General features: G+C 32.2%; 1 protein-coding gene across 6 annotated transcripts in view; it reads left to right on the top strand.

Annotated features, from left to right (window-relative positions):
- The window catches only part of LOC115222556 (E3 ubiquitin-protein ligase HECTD1), an 83,915-nt gene that overhangs the window by 37,338 nt on the left and 24,449 nt on the right, over positions 1 to 22,128 (top strand). For 4 of the 6 annotated variants that reach the window (XM_036511541.1, XM_029792824.2, XM_029792822.2 and 1 more), the window contains exons 7-28: positions 4,838 to 4,914; positions 5,507 to 5,605; positions 5,771 to 5,894; positions 6,897 to 7,086; positions 7,200 to 7,341; positions 8,152 to 8,307; positions 8,527 to 8,755; positions 8,860 to 9,035; positions 9,424 to 9,591; positions 10,045 to 10,182; positions 10,546 to 10,692; positions 11,517 to 11,605; positions 11,743 to 11,854; positions 12,552 to 12,686; positions 12,866 to 13,008; positions 13,365 to 13,508; positions 14,051 to 14,131; positions 14,731 to 14,829; positions 15,480 to 15,643; positions 15,887 to 16,063; positions 16,624 to 16,805; positions 17,249 to 17,374. In XM_036511541.1, coding sequence (XP_036367434.1) covers positions 4,838 to 4,914; positions 5,507 to 5,605; positions 5,771 to 5,894; positions 6,897 to 7,086; positions 7,200 to 7,341; positions 8,152 to 8,307; positions 8,527 to 8,755; positions 8,860 to 9,035; positions 9,424 to 9,591; positions 10,045 to 10,182; positions 10,546 to 10,692; positions 11,517 to 11,605; positions 11,743 to 11,854; positions 12,552 to 12,686; positions 12,866 to 13,008; positions 13,365 to 13,508; positions 14,051 to 14,131; positions 14,731 to 14,829; positions 15,480 to 15,643; positions 15,887 to 16,063; positions 16,624 to 16,805; positions 17,249 to 17,374 — 3,098 coding nt within the window. The remainder of the gene's footprint in view (positions 1 to 4,837; positions 4,915 to 5,506; positions 5,606 to 5,770; positions 5,895 to 6,896; positions 7,087 to 7,199; positions 7,342 to 8,151; positions 8,308 to 8,526; positions 8,756 to 8,859; positions 9,036 to 9,423; positions 9,592 to 10,044; positions 10,183 to 10,545; positions 10,693 to 11,516; positions 11,606 to 11,742; positions 11,855 to 12,551; positions 12,687 to 12,865; positions 13,009 to 13,364; positions 13,509 to 14,050; positions 14,132 to 14,730; positions 14,830 to 15,479; positions 15,644 to 15,886; positions 16,064 to 16,623; positions 16,806 to 17,248; positions 17,375 to 22,128) is intronic. The other 2 variants (XM_029792827.2, XM_029792825.2) reach the window with 1 other exon arrangement.

The raw sequence follows: 22,128 nt of genomic DNA, 5'->3' as shown, positions 1-22,128 counted from the left end.
TTTACATTTCAAAAAACAAAAAACTTTTGAAAATAATTAAGAATTTAAAAGGTTTTATCAAAATTTTGTTACAATGTAAAGTGATATGTGTATGTGCAAATGTATGTGTGTATATATGTGTCTGTGTATATATATATATATATATATATATGACAGTACCACCTGATTGGCACCCATGCCAGTGGAATGTTAAAAACACCATTCGAGGATGATCATTACCAGGGCCATTGACTGGCTCCTGTGCCTGTGGCATGTAAAAAACACCATTTGAGGATGGTCATTGCCAGTGCCATTGAACTGGCTTCTGTGCAGGTGGGACTTAAATAGCACCATTTGAGTGTGGTTGATGCCTGTACCACCTGACTGGCCCACGTGCTGGTGGCACATAAAAACACTCACTACACGCTTGGAGCGATTGGCATTAGGAAGGGCATCCAGCTGTAGAAACTTTGCCAGATCAGATTGTAGCCTGGTGCAGCCTTCTGGCTTGCCAGCCTTCAGTCAAACTATCCAACCCATGCCAGCATGGAAAGCGGACATCAAATGACAGTGATAATGATGTATATGTATGTGTGTGTATATATATATATATATATATATGTGTGTGTGTATATGTTTGTACATGTGTGTGTATATATACACACACACACACACACACACAACTTGCATTCATAGAATTTGCTGTAAAATAGTCAAGGCATGGAAATTACTTTGGCTTGAAATCATTCTGATATTTATCTGATAAAATTAGAACATTTCCATCTTGTAGATGGTAAATAAAATAGCTTTGTCATATAATACGACACTCTATCTCGTAAGTGTGAGCCAATGGAAAAGGCACTATTTGGTCACTTGATCTGTCTAGCATTGGAATTGGCTGTGCTGTTAGTGCATAGGGTAAGATAAGATTCCTTGTGATATGTGTTGCAGTAGTGTGTGATCCATGTTCAAATCCTATTGACATCAATTTTTCTGTTCGTCATTTTTGGGTGATAAAGTACAAACCTAAGACAGTAGATTGAAGGCATTGTTTTGAGTTTCAGCAGAGATGCTTTGCATCTCAATTTCTTTTTGTCCACTTTACGATTACAACTTGATCTGATCCTCAAGTGCCTTTCACAGAGTTCAGTCCTGCAAACATTCAGGCTAACACTTTAGTTGAAGGATAAGTTCTTCATAGACTTGTATGAACTAACTCAAGAATGTCAAAAGTTTGGTTTTGTGCACCTAATTGAAGCGAGTATAGGGTAAAACCCTCTCAGTTAAAGTGCGAATGTGGACAAAACATGGTTTTTTTTTGTTTGTTTTTTCCTGCAGTCATTAGACTGGAGCACCGCCTTGAAGTTTTAGTTGAATGTATTTGACCAGGGAGCTTTTTCGCTTTTTACTTGCTACTGGGGCACCACCTTGAATTAAAAATTTTTTTTTTTTAAAGTCTGGTACACTTACTATATCGGCCTGGTACTTTTTATTTTTTAGAATATTTTTGTAGCAAAAATATTCAAGGGTTTTAAGTGGACAAACTTAAAAACATCAGGAATATTAGTGTGGATACAGGAATGGTTTGTTTGAAATTTTAGAAAATATTTTTCAGCTTCATGTGAATCCTCACAAAAGTTTGGTGTCAGTGCGTTCAACTAAAACTTCAAGGCAGTGCTCCAGCTTGGCCACAGTCTAATAACTGAAACATAAAAAAATAAAAAAACAAAACAAAAGTAACTGAAAAATATAACCGGTGGGGAGGGGGTTGTCTGCTTTCATAGTTTAACTAAAAGGGGGTTTTGTCCAGATCTCGATTGAAGCATACAAGATGGTTCAGGTATTATTCCTAAATACCCTATTCATAGTATAGACCCAAAATAATTAGAGAAATTAATATACAACTTTAACAAAAAAGGATAGAGTATGAGATATTAGCTAGTGTCTGTGCAGAAACCTGTGAGAAAGACCCATCTAGATGGGATGTATGTGCACACAAATACATATACACTTTCTTATTAAGAGTACTTAGAACAAAGAATTGTTCAAATGATATACATAGCCAAGTTCTTCAGAACCAATACATATTGGAAAGCTTTTTTTTTAAATTTATTGTTCATATCACCACAGGCTAATGCTAAAAATGTGTATGGATTTTTAAGAATTGAAAAAAAGCCTACATGAACTCAGTATGTATAGAGAAAGTGAAGGGAAAACAAGTCACATCTTTTGGTATATGGATTCTTTTCCATCTGTTAAGATAAAATCTTCATTTATGTTGCACTAATTTAACAAATCAGGACCAATATTAATAATGACTTTGGAACTGCAACTTTGAACATATGCTAGTTTTATATACTTTACAGAATGTATAGGTTTCATTGGTCCTGGACACAAATATAATCTCACTCTGTAAACCATGGGTCTTGGGTAACCTTTTAAACCTTTTTATTTCTATTTTGAGTGTTTTCCCTTTACTGATTTTGAAAATGGAAGAGGGTTTTATAATTTCAATTTATTTGTATTAATAGGTCACTGCAACCTATTTATGTTTAATATTCTTATTAATCATTTTAACAAAAATTATTTGCACAATTTTTCTACATAGAAAGTTTGTAATTCGCTCCTTCAATTTTGCGTTTTTAATCACCAAAGTAGCAAGGGTCCCTGTAATTCAGGGTCTGGTTTGGGTGATTAAATGAATAATGAATTGGGTTCCATTTCTTGCTGTTGCCACTTGTTTTGGTGTTTTAAGTGTCTTCTTTACCATGCCTGCGTGGGTCAGGTGATATTTGTTGAGGCAAATTTTATATGGCTGGATGCCCTTGCTATAGCCAGCTCTTTTCCTTTTTCCAATTAAGGTAGTGTTTCACTAAGGCCAGACATGTTTTCATGGAAGATTGGAAACAAAGGACACTGCTTGAGTGATGGTAACACTCACTTAACAACTATTTGTGTGATGTCAAGATAAGGAGTACCAAACATCTATGATGTTCTTCGTTCAGTTTTCATCTACTAAATCTACTCACTATGTTTTAGTGAGTTTTCAGAATATAGTAAACCATTTTCCCAAGGTCCTATGCAAGTGGGTGCCATATACTTGAGAGGCAAACTTCTGGATCGCAACTATACCTGTGCCTCCATGCATCTGGTAGCGGCAATCATTTATATGCAAATAAATCCATATACATTTTGCATGTTGTCAAATAATTTATGTATTTTAATGCGCTTCACCTATTATTTAAAACCACAAAATCAAATTTTTTAAATTTAGGTCATGGCGCTCCAAATTACATTTATTTGTAATATATGATGATAGAAAATTTTCAATAATGAATTTTACAATTGATATAGACAGTGTGTTTTTGTAACATTTTTCAATACCTAGGGCTGAAATATTGAATACAGTCCCATTCGCCACTTTTGACTTTGTGTAAGTTGTAATTTTTGGAATCAAAATTAAGGCTGTATTTATACAACACACACATATACATACCTTGAGACCATTTAGCTGAAGTGAAATGCCGAAACAGTGGAGCATCTCCACTTCGTCTTTTCCTCTTCCCCTTCCCTATATGTTAATTTTTGACTGGCTGGGGCACTGCCTTGAAGAATTTTTAATGAACCTCCTTTTTTTTTTTTTTTCTTTTTAAAACTTGGTACTTATTCTATCAGTCACTTCTGCCAAAAGAGTTACAGTGTATCACGCATAGGGACTAACACAGTCATACATTGGTATACACACACTTCTTTCAATTTCTGTCTGCCAAATCCACTCATAATGCTTTGGTCAACCTAAGGCTATGGTAGAAGACTCTTGCCCAGGACCATTTAGTTAGGAAGCAAACTTGTTACCATGCTGTCACACCTCTTATAAGTACAGACAAAACAATAGGGAAACACTTTGTTTCTGGAATCATTGGCTAATGATTCTATGCTTCAATTCTGGTTTCTTTCTGATTTCATGAAATGTTCTTATTGTTTTACAAGACTTGCTCTCTAGGAATTCTCATTTCTGTAGCTCTTTTCTAGTCAGCTTAACTGAATGTTTGATTGTAGGTTGTTTTGTACTTTCTTTAACTTTTTTAAGAAAAAGATTTATATTAAATGCATAATTTTTTTAAATAATATTTTTTAAAAAACGTTTTTTCTTCCATTATTTTATTGTCTGACATATTGTACCACATTGTTCTAATGCATTCTATATTTGAGTCTTGTTCTTTCTCATGCTCAAGCATATTGTACTTAAGTTGTTAAAATTTTTTTCATCACCTTCGCTTTAAAATCATTCAGTAGGCTCTCATTTGATTTCATTTCATTGTTTTTATATCCACTCATCCATGAAGGTAATGAGTTGGATTGGACAGAACAAGGCAGTGCTGCAGCTTATATAACATTTCTTTTAGCATTGAGAGATACAGTGCATTATTATATAATTTAATCCATCTGTAGACTTTTTAAAATGAATGAATATAACTGATAATACCTACACAGCAGTTGTTAAAGAAATATTCTATAAAATAAACCAGAATGTACATAAAATAAAAGAAGCAATTGATTGTTAAAATGTTCTTGGGTGTTAATGTAAATTGGCCTGGATTAAGAATTTCAAATAGCTCTAATAGGGAATTAAAATGTATGCAGGAATAGCAATTTTCACTTCAAAATTCAATCTTGGGCAAGATTTTCTAGTCTATCCTCAGGTTGAACCAAATCTTGTGGGTGGATTTTACAGGCAGAAACTGAAAGAATGTCATTGTGTATTTGTGATCTTTTGATAATTGCATGTTAATTTCATTGGTTGACAGTATTGTATGTTTAAACTGATTTATATTTATATGTATTTTATCTATTCTAGGTTTTGATGTGAATTTCATGGATGATGTGGGTCAAACATTGTTGAATTGGGCTTCTGCTTTTGGCAGTCAAGATATGGTATGTACTTTTTTTTTGTCCTACAAAAATGTATTAGTATTGTGATTAAGTCATTCATTTCTTGGTAACTACAAATGATGGTTCATGTAAGATTATCATATTTCCTTTACAATTACATTTACTATGTGTTAGTTGATAGTTATTTAATATTGAAAACCTGCAGTGCAACTGAACTAATATTTTTTGTAGTGTTAAGTGTTAATATTCTTTCTTGTTCTGTCTGTGTGTGTATATACACACACACATACACACATTGTGTATTTTAATGTCTTTCTCAAAACTATCTTAATCTTTATTTCATGATTGCAATGACTTGGATCCAATTTAAAAAGTTTCCAACTGTTATATCATTATCTTTAATCCCTACGTCACCATTTGATTAAGAACATGAAGTCCTTAGGTCATTAAACAAGAAACCTATTATTCTTGGTTTTGTAATTTTAGTGGTTAGTTTTCAAATTAAGATCCTTCTGAAGGTTACTAACAGTTGTAATTGGCATTCTAATATATCGGCTCTTTAATAATAGGTTAGAATATTGTGTATGGAGTTACCAAGAGTTCCCCGATAAAATGAATTTTTCTTGTTTGCTAGGTTGAATTTCTTTGTGAACGTGGTGCTGATGTAAACAGAGGCCTTCGATCATCCTCATTGCACTATGCAGCATGTTTTGGTAGACCTCAAATAGTAAAGGTTATTATCTTATTTTATTGTTTATTAGTTTACTTGAAATTATTTAGGTTATGTGATGTTTAATGTTTTTGTTTGATTTACATAAAATCTTCAATAAATCTAATTTAAAACATTAAGTTTCAAATGCATGATTACAGAAATGGTTGTTTCCGATTTGTTATTTAGACTTTACTAAGATATGGTGCTAATCCAGATCTTAGAGATGAAGATGGAAAAACTCCATTAGACAAAGCAAGAGAAAGAAATGACGAAGGCCATCGAGAAGTCATCCAAATATTACAATCACCAGGTAAATTCAATTTGTAATGTATTTTGACTTAGCTGAGAAAAGGGGCTCTTGTGCTGAATGGGGAGGGACATGAAGTTTATTAGTATGGGGAAATGAAAGATTATAAAAAAAAAAAAGTGTTTAACTTGTTCTTTATTTTAAACTTACAGCTTTGAAGTAATTCAGCTAAATATATTTTGGGGGTTAACTGCCTCCTCCCACCCACTCCATTGAGACCTCTTGGACTGGAAGCATTGAATGTTTGCCACAGGTTGGTTTGGGTAACATTTAATTTAAATTGTCAAAGATTAAAATTGAAAACATGAGTATACATATGTATTGCCTGTGTGGTAGTAAGCGTGAGAAAGATGCAGTCTTAGAAAAGTGTAGGGAAAATGTTCTGCATGGAGGTCTTAAAGCATGCATTTTCTGGTTGATGATAAACTAGCCAGTAGGTTGTATGTGTTTGCTATAAACCTTGTGCACGTTCAAAGGAGCATACATCCTTATGAACAAAATAAACTTAACTGGGGTAGGTCTTTGCTGCAGTTGGTCTGATGTTTGTGAATCTGATTTATTCTCAGATTAATTTGAGCTTTCAAAGTCTTAGTTCATTGGGTTGTTTGTGGCTATTGAACATTTCATTGAATTTTTTTCGTTTTCAATTTCACGTGTCTTTTTTTTTTTTTTTTCCTAGAAACTCTTCAGTTTCTATATATATAAAAAAAAAGCAAGTTTTCTAATAAAAGCAGTTCTAAATAAAAGATTTTTTTTTTTGTTACCTTTTTTATGGTTTTTAGTAATTTTTTCTTGTTCCTGTATAATGTTGTTACTGATATGATTTTTTTTTTTAATGAGATGAAAATTTATGCAACAGATTTGAACATTTCATCTTCAGGCCAGAATTCTGCAACTTTAACTGTAGTAGCTGTGACACTTAAGTTTATTGTGGGTTTTTTTTAATCTCTTTTCTTCCATTTCCTAAAATTGGTTGCCAAACTTTTGCTTACCTTTCTTTTCTAGGTGAATGGATGGTGCCAGTTCAAAGAGAAAATTCACAAATAGAAACAGACAGAGAAAAAGATTTGGTTGAAGAAGACAAAACAGAATGTACAGAACCAAAAGGTGATCCAGAAGTTGCCCCATTATATATTAAAGGGCTCCTGCCTGTCTTTGCACAAGTATTTCATGGATCCATGTTGATATCAGTCAGGTAATTGAATACTTTGTAGTGACTTTTTTTTTTCTTATATGAAGGAATACAATAAATTTCTGAATTTAACTTATTTTCAAAATATTCTCATGTTTCTTTTTCCCCCTCTTAAGGAAAGCCAGCTTGTCACTCATCAGAAAAATGGTCCATTATATTAGTGGGCCACTTTTAGCTGAAATGAGTTGCTCAGAATTTAGCAGCCCGAATTTTGGATCATCTCTTACAGAAGTCATTGCTACAGTTCTTGACAATGAAGTAAGTTCATGTTAAGTTTAACTCTTTAATTACTACATTTAACTAGAATACACCTATGCGTTTCATTACTATTCCAAATTAACTATAAATTTAAATGCTCCATGAACTGTTATAACTTTCAATTAATGTATTAGTGTTTAGACTGTGAAAGGTCTTGTGTAAATCTGCAATGGAATTTTTGTCTCAAACTTATTCTAATTTGATGTAAAATTATATCTATGACATGAAAAAAAAAAGCCCAAATTTTGTTCAGTTGTATAGGAGCCCATATCCTCTTTTTCCTTGTTTTGCATTCTGTGTGACATATGGGAAATTTCAATTGGAAGAAGCTTGAGTAAATAATCACTGTAGTTTTTCTAAAATATGTGATAGAGAAATATTTTAAGTTTTCACTGCAATCTTTTTTTGGAATTAATTCATTCTCTATATAAGTTTTTTTCACTATCAGAAATTGAAGCATCTGGTTCTATGCCCATTACATTAATGCCTGTTGCATTTCCTGATCTGTAGTAGTTGCTTATTTCAAATTTATAAAATTACTATTACTAAACCTGAGACATATAAAAAAAGGTTATAGTGTTTGAAAACAGTAAAAATAAAATAAAATATAAGAAAAAAAGGAAAAATGGTTGTGGAAGACAATAACCTGATTTTCACCTTTATTATCAGTATACAGTGTTTACCTGTTGAAATTATATCACTTATGTAGTAGCTCAATTTCCTGCCTCTTCAGTAATATCCAAGATTGTTTCAGTAACAAGAGCTACAATAAATATTTTTATGGAATGGATCGTTTATTTACTCTTGTAGGAAGATGATAACGGCCATCTAATAGCATTGCAAGTGGTGCAAGACTTGATGAAGAAAGGGCAAGAAATTTATTTGGAACACTTTGCTCGCCTTGGCTTATTTAGTCGTGTACTAACCTTGGTTGGACCATTTGAAGAAGAGAAAGACAAGGAGAAGGTTTGTATTTGAAAATAATTTTTGCACAAGCCTCAAATAGTTAAAATGTTATTCTGTACCTAGTACTAAGTTCAAATTTTAAAGAGATGAGCTGGACCTTTTCATTTATTACTGGTTGGTGAAATAAATGTTATGAATATACTTGGTTGATTCTAGAGAAAATAAATTTCATCTCACAAAGATAGAAGACATTAATTTTTAATATTTTATTTATTTCAGGAGGAGGAGGAACCAGTTATTGAAGATGCTAAAGAAATTCTACCAGGCAAGCCTTATCACTGGAAAGATTGGAGTATAGTTCGAGGACGTGATTGTCTGTATCTTTGGAGTGATGCTGCTGCCTTAGAATTATCTAATGGAAGTAATGGGTGGTTTCGTTTCATATTGGATAGTAAACTTGCTACTATGTATTCCAGTGGAAGTCCAGAAGGAGGTTCTGATAGTTCTGGTAAGGTTTTGTTTTATTTTTTTTTCTTTTCTTGTTGCTATTTCATCAGTTTGATTTTTATATCATTAGCAAATATGTTTCACTAATCTTTTTAACTTCTACAGAAAACCGAGGCGAATTTGTTGAAAAGTTGCAAAAAGCTCGTAGTCAAATTCGTTCAGGGACAATGAGCCAACCAATTGTATCAAAGCCTGACGCTGCCAGCTTGATTGTTGGTAATTGGGTGTTGATGTGCAAGAAAACTGGAGAAATGCAAATTCATAACTCCGATGGCCAACAGGTAAATGTTTTTGCTGAAAATCTATTAATTCAAGGTTTAAATTACTTTTTATCTACTTCCCATCTTCAGATTTTTACATAAGTGGAATGACAGTAGATAGTGCCAGATTAAATAGTTGCCTTTTAGCATATAGTCAATTCTGTGTTCGACTACCACCATACCAGTGAAGACTGGGGTTGATAAAATCAACTACAATACTTTTAAAGTTCTATTGTGTTTTGCTTGAGAATAAACAGTGAACTTATAATTTTAAGTTAAAGTGGTTTAAATTTCAGCTTAAAAGTATTTCACCATTTGTATGAGACCCATCAAATTTTATTACTTATTTTTTTTCTTTTTTCCCCCTTTTAATGAAAGTTTTTTTTCTTTTTCTTCTTTTTTCAAACAGCAATCCACATTGTTAGGAGAAGATCTGCCAGGATTTATTTTCGTTTCCAATAGAGGAACCAGACATTCTTTTACTGCTGAAACCACATTAGGCCCAGAATTTGCAGTTGGGTGGGGTGGCAAGAAAAGTAAAAAGTCCAGGACAAAAATTGATGCTTTAAGAATGAAAGTAATTATACTTTAAATATCTAATTTGGATTGTTTTAATTTTTTCTTTTACACAATTATTTTGATATTTTCTCAAATAGGTTTGAAAAGATTTGGTTGATAATAGTTTTGGATATTGCTATTGGGGAGACTGAAACCAATGAAGCTGGGTTAATAACCCAAAATTGAATTTCAATATTAAACTTTGCATGTAAAATATAAAACTTAAAATACAATTGAATTTGCAACCTTAAATATTCTTTAATTAAAAAATTTTTTCACTTGTAATTTAGTCTTGCTTCTCCAATGACCTAAACTTCAAAAAAATTCTTGCTTTATATTTTATTTTTTCGCCTTACCGTGATGTTTTATACATGGTACATAAACTGCATAATTTTGAATTGACATAATTTAATTAAACTTTGTTTACTATTATACATTTTGCACTACATAAAATGGTGTTTTCTATTTTTAGGTAAGGACCTTAGCCAGGGAGCTATATGAGCAATACTTTAGAGTAGCTGAAGCTTCTCCTCGTAGCATTGTGGCTCGAATTAAAAACATTGTGCATCGACTTGAAGCTTCATATGCTAAACAGATCAGTCAAATAAAAGTAAGTAGCTTCCTTCACTTGTAAAACTGATAGAATATGACAATTTTAAACACATCTAAAATCTGTTATGATAAACATTAACCCTTTAACATTTAAACTGGCCATATCTTGTCCAAATATTTTACCTGTTTTGTGTTCAAACCAGTCAGATCCAACCTCTTACATTTACTCTACAATGTCATTCTAAAAATAATCACATTATCGAAATCTCGAAACTATGAGATAGTATTGATCCAAAACATTGTGATTAAATAAGCATTACATTTTGACAGAATAATTTGAATGTTAAAGGGTTAAATGATTGAAAGTATATCACTTAATGCATAAATTTACTTATGCATTTTCTCTGCTCTTCTATTTTAGTCCCCTACAGGTGAAGTGGAATGGGAGGAAGACATGCATGCTGCTCTGGAAGAATTAACAGCATTATTAAAAGATGAGCATACAGTTTCCTCTTTCGAACTTTCAAGTAGTGGATTAGTCCAAACCTTGCTGAACATCTTAAATAATGTAATTGTTTCTTCTTTAATATTTTTAGATATATAAAGTTGCTTATTTTAAATACTAGAATTACTCCTTTTATGTTTTATTTTTTAATTTTTTTTTTTACAACTTGGTAACTCTAAATATTCTAAAATAGCTAACATCAAATACTTATTCCCTATGACATACAGTTGAGAAGTTAAATGCTATGTCTTAACTAAATTTAACACCTGGTTTGAAAAGTTAAATGATTTAGTCACTACAGTCTACTGGATTTGTCTTAAACACAAGACTTCCAATATACTGATTTATAAGGCTGAGATTGTGAAATTCATGACTGTATAAAAGATATTGGTAATGAAAGTTAAGTAGCTTAAACTGGAAATCAAATTTAACTCTGTGATTGTTTTGTATATATACTTATAATAGTGTAATTGACAAATCATTGAGCAAGTTATTGTTTTGAATTCAAGTCTTGAATTTGCATTAGTATCTTATGAGATACTAATGTGAATGGCTAAAAGTACAGAATATATAAAGTGTTGAGTTTATGGTGAACTTTTATTGTAGAATATGGTCAGAAAGACAAGTAAAAGATTACCATTCTCAGTTGCAATTTGAAATCCATAAGTTCAACTTATTATAGGCAACATCTTGTGACATGCTTGTCTTCTAATCTTAAAGATTTTGCTTACATTTCTTTAATGCTATAAAAACTGAAGTTAACTATTAGCTTTATAAGCACCTATAGTTCATAAGTAATTATAATATTATTACTCTTATGGTTGGAAATATCAAGTATGCCCTTTATTATTTTCAACTAGATTAGTTCATTTTTTTTTCTCTTGCAGAATGTTGAAGATATGCAAACTAGAGCTAGCATGAAAAGAACAAATGAAAGAATAAAACTATTCAAAAGAATATTTCAGAAAAGAGAAGGGTGAGTACTTGAGCACTTTACAACTCAACAAAACTGTCAAGGTTGTAGATCCAATTAAATTCAGTACTAGTAGAATATCAGAAGAATGTTTGATACAACTAGCATTTTAACTGTTTTATCTTTTAAATATTTTTCAGAGGTTTTAATCCAGCTGTTGCTCTTGTTAAAAAGCTTGTGGCTGTTTTAGAATCCATTGAAAAACTCCCTGTCTACAGCTATGATCTTCCCGGGTCTGGTTATGGTTTACAGGTAAGTTATTTTTTTCTTTTTTTTTTTTTCTTACTGGGTCTGGAGCAAGGGACAGGCCCTCCTAGACCAGTGGGATTGATGCCGTTAATGTTCCTCTTTGCAAGTCAACATCTACAGGAATATGAGTCTAAACAGAGATCAAGAGAGTTGATGTTCTTGGAAGGAAGAATTGGGTGTAGTGATTAGTGTAAGTGTTAAGTGCAATAAGTAATGTGAGAAGGGACAAGTGGTGTGAGGATGTTTGAGTGGAGATGGCATGAACCCAGCCAGTTCAAAGGAGCTGAAGCAATTATAGATGTGGTAGAAAAGCTAGGAGAGGAGACAGAACACCTGTCTGTGAGCCATTTGTAAGGGACTTTATCCAATTTGATGAGTGGCTCTATTCTGAATGTACCTAGTGGGGGGGGTGCAGCATGCACAAACACTTCAGACGTGAGAGCAACATGCCACTGTAAGTATTACCTAAGCTTTGTAGAGTACTGATTAATAATTGTTAGAGGCTGAAATATATTTTGGCTCTGAAGGGAAGGGCCAGTCAATGTTGAAGATGTGCTTTTGCCAGAAGAGATTCTACCCACTATTTGTACTGCATTGATGTTTTCTTGATATTGGTCGCATTCATGTTTATGTAGCCACTCAAAATTTAGTCGAATAATGACTTATGATGCATGTCTGCTATTTATCCCTTCTATTTTAGATCCTTACTCGTCGGCTTAGATTTCGATTAGAGCGGGCTGCTGGTGAAACTGGTTTAATTGATCGCTCAAACCGTACTCTAAAAATGGAACCCCTTACAACAATTTCTGCACTTGAAAGATATCTTTTGAAGATGGTAAGAATATATTATAAATTTACAAATATTTCTTTATAATCAAATGTAAACACACATTTTTTTTTTTTTTTTTGTGAGAAATCATCTAATGAAATGTAATTTATAAAGCCATTCCAATTTGAGTTCCTAATTAACTATTATAATGAAGTTGCTTATAAATATTCTTTTGGACTCTTTAGGTTGCCAAGCAGTGGTATGATTATGAACGATCAACCTTTACTTTTGTTAAAAAATTGAAAGAACCAGGCACATCAATAACATTTACTCATCAGCGGGACTTTGATGAAAATGGTCTAATTTATTGGATTGGCACTAATGCTAAGTAATTAATTTGTCTTTTATTCAAGTTTGAAAGTAATTTTGATGTTTTAAATCATTACAAAATTCAAAAAATTTCTTTAAAAATTTGCTTATCTATCACTGAAATAGTAACAAGGCTTCTTAAAAAAATTTTCATATATAAAATAATAAATACTTAGGTTGTTAGATTGATGATAGACAGGTTAAATAACATTTTTTGTTTAATCTAATTTTCTTTTTCCCCAGATAAATAAATTTTATTATATGTTGAAAACTTTATCAGACCGTTTGAAAATTGATATTGTTTACATTTATTAGGTGTGATTTCTGTAAAATATGCTAAACCTGCTTTCTAAAGGAAATCTTGTTTTAATACAGAACTGCTTATGAATGGGTGAATCCAGCCCAGTATGGATTAGTTTGTGTAACATCGTCTGAAGGGAGAAATCTTCCTTATGGAAAACTGGAGGACATACTAAGCAGGGACTCTTCTGCTATCAACTGCCATACAAACGATGATAAGTAAATATTCTTTTATTCTTTTACTTGTTTCAGTCATTTGATTGTAACCATTCTGGTGCATTGCCTTGAAGAGTTTTAGTTGAAGAAATCGACCTTAGGACTTATTCTTTGTAAGCCTAGTACTTATTCTATCGGTCTCTTTTGCTGAACTGCTAAGTTACGAGGATATAAACACACCAGCATTGGTTGGACACACACACATACATACATACTTGATGGGCTTCTTTCAGTTTCCATCTACCAAATTCACTCAAGTCTTTGCTTAGCCCAACATTATAGTAGAAGACACTTGTGTAAAGTGCCACACAGTGAAACAATCAGGAACCATGTGGTTGGGAAGCAAGCTTCTTACCACACGGCCATTTGAAATTTTTTTTTTTAACTTTATCCGTAATGTAACTTTATGAAATTGTTAGTGTGGATTTAATTCCTTATAAATTTATAAGCATTTTTTTTTTTTTTTTTTTTTTTTAACCTTGAAGTTATTTGAAGTCACTTCAGTACAAAAGAATTAGTTTTTTGTTATGTTGGGTTTCTTGCAGGAAAGCGTCCTTTGCAATAGATCTTGGTGTATGGATTATACCAAATTGTTATACTCTACGGCATGCAAGAGGATATGGAAGGTGAGTGTCTACAAACTATTGTAAATTTCAGTAGAGATTATATTATATCACTGGTCTGTCTGATATTAATAATTCATTTTTGCTTATAACATTAATTAGGCAGTAAATTGGAAGAAGAATTAGTATTAGATGAAACTCTTCTTTCAAGCTTTCTCCCCCCTCCATCCCCAACTTTGTCTGGATTTATGCTTTCTGAATGCAGTATTGGACCGACTGAAAAATTAAAACCTCAGATGAGATTGCTTGTGGTATTTGCTTTGGCTCTTTGTATATGGAGTTCTAATTTTGCTATTGTTGACTTGAGTGATAGACTCGGTTGGCCACTCAGGTTATCACTGTCTAAATGCCTTTAGCAGAGTTCACTGTGCTGCAAACATTAAGAGCAAGTCGCCAGTTTGAGGATACCTTCTTGCCTTCATTCTCGCCAGTCTTAGTTAGGGGCCCTGTGAAGTGTTATGAGCACTCCTTTCTCCCTTATATAAAGTAATTAAAAAAATTTTGGCTTTTTTCCCACTGTCATGGAAATTCTTCTTTTTAAATTTCTTATGGATTTACTCTAAAAAAAAATGTATTTATTTCTTTAAAATTCTTTATTTTAGATCAGCTTTGAGGAATTGGCAATTTCAAGTTTCAAAGGATGGTCAGAACTGGCTAACTTTGTACAATCATGTTGATGATTGCTCTTTAAATGAACCTGGGTAAGACTACTTTTTTTAATTTACTTCCTTTTAACAAACTGATTTTTTTTTCTTTGTAATAGATATATATATATATATAAATAAATGATTCAAAATTGTGGGTATAATGTTTTAATTGATTTTTTTTTAATTTTTTAAATATTCTATTATGAAATTGACAAACTAGTGTTCATAGAGAGTTTAGACCTTGGTTGTACAGGTGATTAGATTGATTGAAACCAAATTTTAACTTTAAATTAACTTGCATTAATTTTAACAAAACTGGAATGTATAAATAGGTTTGAAAAAAGAATCAGGACATTTGAGCTAAGACCTCTGTTTATCACATCAGAAATAAATGTAACTACAAAACTTTGAAAATGAGATGTTGAAGTAAAAGCCCTAGGATATCTTACAATTTCTGTATGAACTTCATTAATGAGCAATTAATTCTGTTACCATAGTGTGATGTTAAAATTATCACTTAAAAGTGATAATTTTATTTTTAATTTAAAAGATTAAACTTTAAAATGTGAAAGTTACATTATTGGTATGGGCTAATAAGGTAATAAAACAGATTTTGATGATTTTTGGCAAGAAAAAGGTAGAGAGATTATATTATATTCAAGATCATATTATACAATAGTAATTTTCTCTGGTATAATTTTTAGATCTACTGCATCTTGGCCAATTGAATGTCCCACTGAAGAAACTCAGGGCTGGAGATACATCAGACTTCAACAAACTGGTAAAAATGCCAGTGGCCAAACACACTATCTTTCACTCTCTGGTTTTGAAATTTATGGTAAAGTGACTGGTGTTTGTGATGACATAGGTAAGTACATATAAACTGCTAAGTTGTTTGAAATTACATCATCATCATCAGATAATTTCTGTTGAATATTAAAGTGTTAGTTTTTTTTTTTCAAGTGTTAATTTTATATTCCTGTTTATCAAGAACTATTGGTTGATATAATTTAATTTCCATTCCTATTCAAATATCCTTTCTTGAATGTTATATCAGTGACTTAGGGAAAATATTTGTTTTAATCTTTATTCACTCTGTTTATCACTTAAGGCAAAGCTGCTAGAGAAGCAGAGGCCAATCTAAGACGTCAACGACGCTTTATCAAGTGTCAAGTGCTTCGGCAAATACAGCAAGGTGCTCGTGTGGTACGTGGCATGGACTGGAAATGGCGAGATCAAGATGGAAATCCTCCTGGTGAAGGATTTGTAACTGGAGAATTGCACAATGGTTAGTATTTTGATATTTTACTCTCATGAAAAATATTAATATAACTACAAAATTACAGTTTCTAACTTTTAAGTTTTTTAATATGGAAGAAGAATGACTTGAACAGGAACTTAATACTAAAATAGGATGGTATTAAGACTAACTATAAATTTTTAAATATTTACTTTTTGTTTGGCTTAAAACTTTATCTTCACTTTTCTTTTTGGCTAACAGTAATTTTATAAATCTGATGTGATGTGGTATTGTTAAAAATAATTTCCTCTGCTCGTTTGAAGAGTTTGGATATTTTGATACATTTTGCCTTCTTTTTACAAGTATTTGAAAAGTTAGATATGTAATTTATCAATGTCATTGTGATTATGAACTTATTTTCCATCCCTTTATATTTAAAGTTGTACTATTGTTGAAGCCTTACTTTTGTGTGTGTATTTGTATTAACTAGTTTTCAGTTTTTTGAAATGCAAAAATTTCAATCCATTTGCATTAATTTAGCAACGTTATTGTAATTTCTATACTTATTAATGTTTAAATTTTTTTTTCTTTTTTTTTTTAATATTTAGGCTGGGTAGATGTGACATGGGACTTTGGTGGTTCCAATTCTTACCGAATGGGAGCTGAAGGAAAATTTGATTTACAGCTAGCTCCTTCATATGATCCTGAAAAGGTGAGAATCCCAAAGTTAGACTCTGCACCACAAACTGTCAAACCAAGAACCGGTTCAACATTCATGGATAAAGTAAAGGTATTTTTTTTTTTTAATAATTAGAATAAAATTATGAAATTGATGCATTCGGTTTATGAGAATTAACCTGTCAGTATGCATTATACATCATTTACATTTAAATTTAGGGGTTTGCTTTAACAAAAGTCGCTTTTCTATGTGTTTTATGACTAACACCTGAGACTTTTTGGAAAAAAATACCCATTCTTTCATATTCTGATTAGTGCTAGAATTTTTAGGACCGGTCGTTATTTAAGTTAGATCTTCCAAACAGTTGATACAAAGGCTTAAGCACAGTTCACAAGTTATGCAAGTATGATGGCCTTTTGGAGGTCTTTTTTTTTTTATGGACATTTTATCCTAAAATTTAGTACTTGGTTTTTGTTTCCTTTTTAGATAGAAATTGATCACAAGTTCAGTGATTAAAAATACTCTTCTTTCTGTTCTAATTGTGTCTAATCCAGGTGAGCATTACCAATCGGAAAAGTAACTCTACTCCTAGCCTCAGTGAAGTGTCAGAAAATCGAGCATCTGTTGCAAGTACAGAACAGGCTTCATCAGCAGAAAATCTATCATCGGCCTTAAAGAATGTAAGTTGTCTATTGTTTGCACTCTCTAACATTTGTTAGTTTTTATGTAGCTTTTAAATATAAACTAGGGTTGTATATTTTCTAGATTGGCTTCAGGTCATTTGAATTAAATTTCTGGTTTCCTTAAAGCCTGTTTTGTTAAACAAACTAAATTCTTTTCCTCCTCACATTTGATTGAACGAATCTTAACAGCCTTTCTAGCAGTGCTTATCCAATGCCAGCTTCTCTCAAATTCACCTTTGTAAGGGTTGATAATACTATTACCAGTGTTGCTTAATCTAATTGTGTTTCTTATTAACAAATACCATTTCAAAACTTTTGCACAATTTTTCTCCATTCATTCTTATGTACAAAATATGATAAATATCTATGTATGAGCTAAGCTTCTATAAATGTTTTTTTTTTGTACTTTTTTTGGTTCATTTGAATAGTTTTTGTTTAAAATATGCAACAAGTTTATTCTTAACAGTTCATATGGTGCACTTGAATGTTGTAGGACAACTTGAAATTTACTATAATTCTTAATACATCCATTTATTGTACTGTGTAAACTTTGTAAATCCATTTTCATCATTTTAACATCTACTTATTTCTGCTTGCATGGGTCAGATGGAATTTATTAAGACAAATTTTTTTACGGCTGGATGCCTTTTTCTACTGTCAATTCTCACTTGTTTCCAAGCAAGACAATATTTCCTACTGATTGGACATATTTATATAGAAGATTGGAAACAAATGACGTTGCTTGTATGACTATTATGCAATGTCTTCGTGAGGCAAAGAAACATACACAGTGGGCTGCTTTCAATTTCCATCTACCAAATCTATTCACAAGGCTTGGGCATTTATAGTAGTACACATCTGCCCAAAGTGGCACACTGTGGGAATGAACCTGAAATCGTGTTGGGAAGTAAACCTAACAGTGTGGCCATGCCTGCACCTCTCTCTTTCCCTACATGCATGTATAGGTGTGGAAGCTTGCTTCCAAACCAAATGGTTCTGGGTTCAGTTCTATTGTGTAGCACCTTGGGCAAGTCTCTTCTGCTGTGGTTTCAGGCTAACCAAAACCTTGTGAGTGAAATTGATAGACAGAAATTGAAAGAACCCTGTCAAGTGTGTCTTTGTGTTGTATTTGGCCCCTTTTATCAGACTAAGTTTAGAAGAAATAAACAAAATGATAGAATAAGTACCGAGCTTGAAAATTAAAAAATTAAGTCCTGGAGTTTGTTCACCCAAAGCCCTTCAAAGTAGTGTCCCAGTGGGGCTTCAATCCAATGACTGAAACAAGTAATATATATATATATATATATATATATATATATTTTTATTTTTTTATTTATGTATATATATATATATATACATACATATACCAAATTCATTTACTGGTTTTGTGATGGTCCTTACTATGTTTGAATATTGTCTTTGGCTTCATAAATAAAAATGATTCCTATCAAGTTTCAACATTATCCTACTCTGAAAAGCCCATTATTTTGTGGAAATGCTCAAAATCATTTCTGCTGTAAATTTCATTGCAGACTTTAAAAACTAGTATGTTAGATTATAGATTTAAGACCAACATAGTAATCTTTACTATGTCGTAAGTTTGTGTAAACTTGATGCCATCTTACATGTAACCTATTCTGTAGATATATAAGTAGGACAAATTATATAACTATCTCTCTGTAGATTGGAAAAAATGAACAGCCTTCATTAATTTTTGAACTTTATTGGGGTCTTATCAGAGGTGTTGATATCATTTGACTAACCCCTGAGAAATAATCAGCCAGTCTCTTTATATACTCAATGCATCCTCTGGCTTCAGAACTGCAGCAATTAATTTGCATACTTCAAATATTAAACAGTAATATCTGCAGGCTGTCTACAAGGATCTCAGTCCACACAGTATTAGGGTATGACATAGATTACATGTCGTACATATATAAACAGAGCAAATTTAACTATTTCTCTGTTGGTTATTCCTGTCCATTAAATTACAGTACATACAAAATATGGGTCCCTGTTTTCCCTTGTGGTGGGGTAACAGATGTTTCTACAATTAACTTTGATGTCAAATGGTATCTCATATGTCTTGGTACAATTCAAACTGTATTTCATCCATTATAAATCTATTTACTTTGCAATAGTTCTATCATTTACCTGTTTCAGTCATTGGAGTACACCACTTGACAGGTTTAATCAACCTCAGTACTTGTTTTCCCAAAGCCTGGTATTTAGTTTAATTGCTCAGTTACAGAGATGTAAACAAACCAACACCAGCTGCCAAGCAGTATGGGGGGGGGGAGACACGGACAACATATACTCTTTTTACTCTTTTACTTGTTTCAGTCATTTGACTGTGGCCCTGCTGGAGCACCGCCTTTTTAATCGAGCAACTCGACCCCGGGACTTATTCTTTTGTAAGCCCAGTACTTATTCTATCGGTCTGTTTTGCCGAAACCGCTAAGTAACGGGGACATAAACACACCAGCATCGGTTGTCAAGCAATGCTAGGGGGACAAACACACACACACGCATATATATATATATATATATATATATATATATATATACGATGGGCTTCTTTCAGTTTCCGTCTACCAAATCCACTCACAAGGCTTTGGTCGACCCGAGGCTATAGTAGAAGACACTTGCCCAAGGTGCCACACAGTGGGACTGAACCCGGAACCATCTGGTTGGTTAGCAAGCTACTTACCACGCAGCCACTCCTGTGCCTATATACATATACGTGTAGAAGTGACAAGTTTCTTTTAGTTTCCATCTACCAAATACATCCAAGGCTTTGGTAAGCCCAGAATTATAGTAGAAGACACTTGCCCAAGGTACCACAGAGTGGGACTGAACCCAGAACCATGATGGTTGGGGGAACAGAATTACTCTAATTGATGTGCCAATCATTTCAGATAAAACATTTCATAATATTCCTGACTATCATCTGTTAATTTTTTATTCTTTTTGAGAATTCCAAAAGAATTCCTTTTCAGCTTCAGTTGTTTTATCTCTTTGGTTTTGTAGCTCAATGACCATTCTGTCTTTGTTTTGTTTCATTTTTACTTTTTATTTATATCGTTTTTTTATTTAACCCTTTAGCATTTAAACCGGCCATATCCAACCCAAATATTCTGCCTGTTTTATTTTCAATCTGGCCAGATCCAGTCTCTCCACCAACCCTACAATGTTATTCTAAATCTAAAAAATCACATCATCAAAATCTCAAAGCTACGTTTGACAAAATAACCTGAATTCTAAAGAGTTAAACCAGCCATATCCAGCCCAGATATTCTGCCGGTTTTATCTCCAAACTGGCCAGATCCAGCCTCTCACACCTACCCTGCAATATCATTCTAAAAATACTCACATCTTTGAAATCTCAAAGCTGTGAGATAATTCAAGATTAATTTTTTAAAATATGAATATATGATATATTTGACAAAATTTCAATGCTAAAGGGATACTCCGTTTTCTTTTTTTTTTCCTCTTTTTTTTTTTTTTTGGTACAACACTGCTTCATCGCAAAGTATCATTATTTCATCTCATTATTTGAATATTTGGTCATGTATTCATAATCATTGTTGGTTTTATTTTCTCAATCCCATATTGAATATCTACAATGATTGCAAATTTATGCATAATATCAAATCCTTTTGCAAACTATGCAGTGGCTGAATAGAGGTGGAAATCAAAGTAAAATGCCTCTGGAAGAGGCAACAGTTTTAAGTGGAGTGTACTGCTTAGTAATGTTTCATAACAACCTGTTCTCTTTTACAGCTCAATCTGACTCTGTATTGCACACCTATGTAGCTTGTCATAGCCTACTTCTAGTTTCAAATAACTTCTCTCTTTAATATAAAAAAAGCCTAACTTTTCTATCTCATATTAAATCCTTATACAGATGTGTTCAGTTAATTATTAGCAGCATTTTTTCCTTGTGTATACTAACTACATCTTTTCATTTTGCTAAAGACATACTTGTGCCCCAAAATATTCTAAATTTTCATGTAATTTGCAAATCAATCCTTGTTTTGGATTGCTTTTTGATTTTCCCATAATTTGTTAGTATTAAAAACATAGTTGTAAATTGAAAAAACAAAAATTTGAAATCTCAATTGTCAGCATAGATTTCCATTCTTTTTCTACTTAGGAATGCATTGACAGATTTTTAAAAAAATAATTGTGCATGAATGTATTTAGTTTTGATACATTTTGAATTGTACTGTTACAGATTTTGACAATTTACTATGCTGCTTTTAATCCTGAATGCTTCATTTCTTTATTTGGCTGATAAAAACTTTCTGGAAGGTTCTCAAGCTGTGTCAAAATTTAAAACTCAGTGCAATTCAAAGCAGAATTAATATTGTATTAATTTGCTTTTGAAGCAAGCCTTAAAAATTCAAGAGTGTAAATAGTTTAAAAGAAAACTATTTTTTCTTTTTCTTTTCCATGAAATCTAGGAAAATATGAATTTGAAAAGTAATTTATCATTAGGTTACTAGAATAGCAGAAACTTAGTGCTATGCTAAATGTACAGCAATATTTATCTTTCGGTTTTAGTCCAATTCCTGTTGAGAATAGTCAAATACATACCAGAATGACTACTATTTCTTACAAATCTGAATTTCATCTTTGAAATTTTAGTTTTTTATCATGACAAAACTTATTAATTTATTGAAATCTATATATTTGTTCATTAAATTATTTGGTACATCAAGATTCAGTGTCGAAATAATTTTGATTTC

The sequence above is a fragment of the Octopus sinensis genome, linkage group LG20, assembly GCF_006345805.1.
Source record: "Octopus sinensis linkage group LG20, ASM634580v1, whole genome shotgun sequence".
NCBI classification, from domain to species: domain Eukaryota; kingdom Metazoa; phylum Mollusca; class Cephalopoda; order Octopoda; family Octopodidae; genus Octopus; species Octopus sinensis.
Note: the sequence above shows the minus strand (reverse complement) of the source record. Positions and strands in the feature narration are given on the sequence as shown.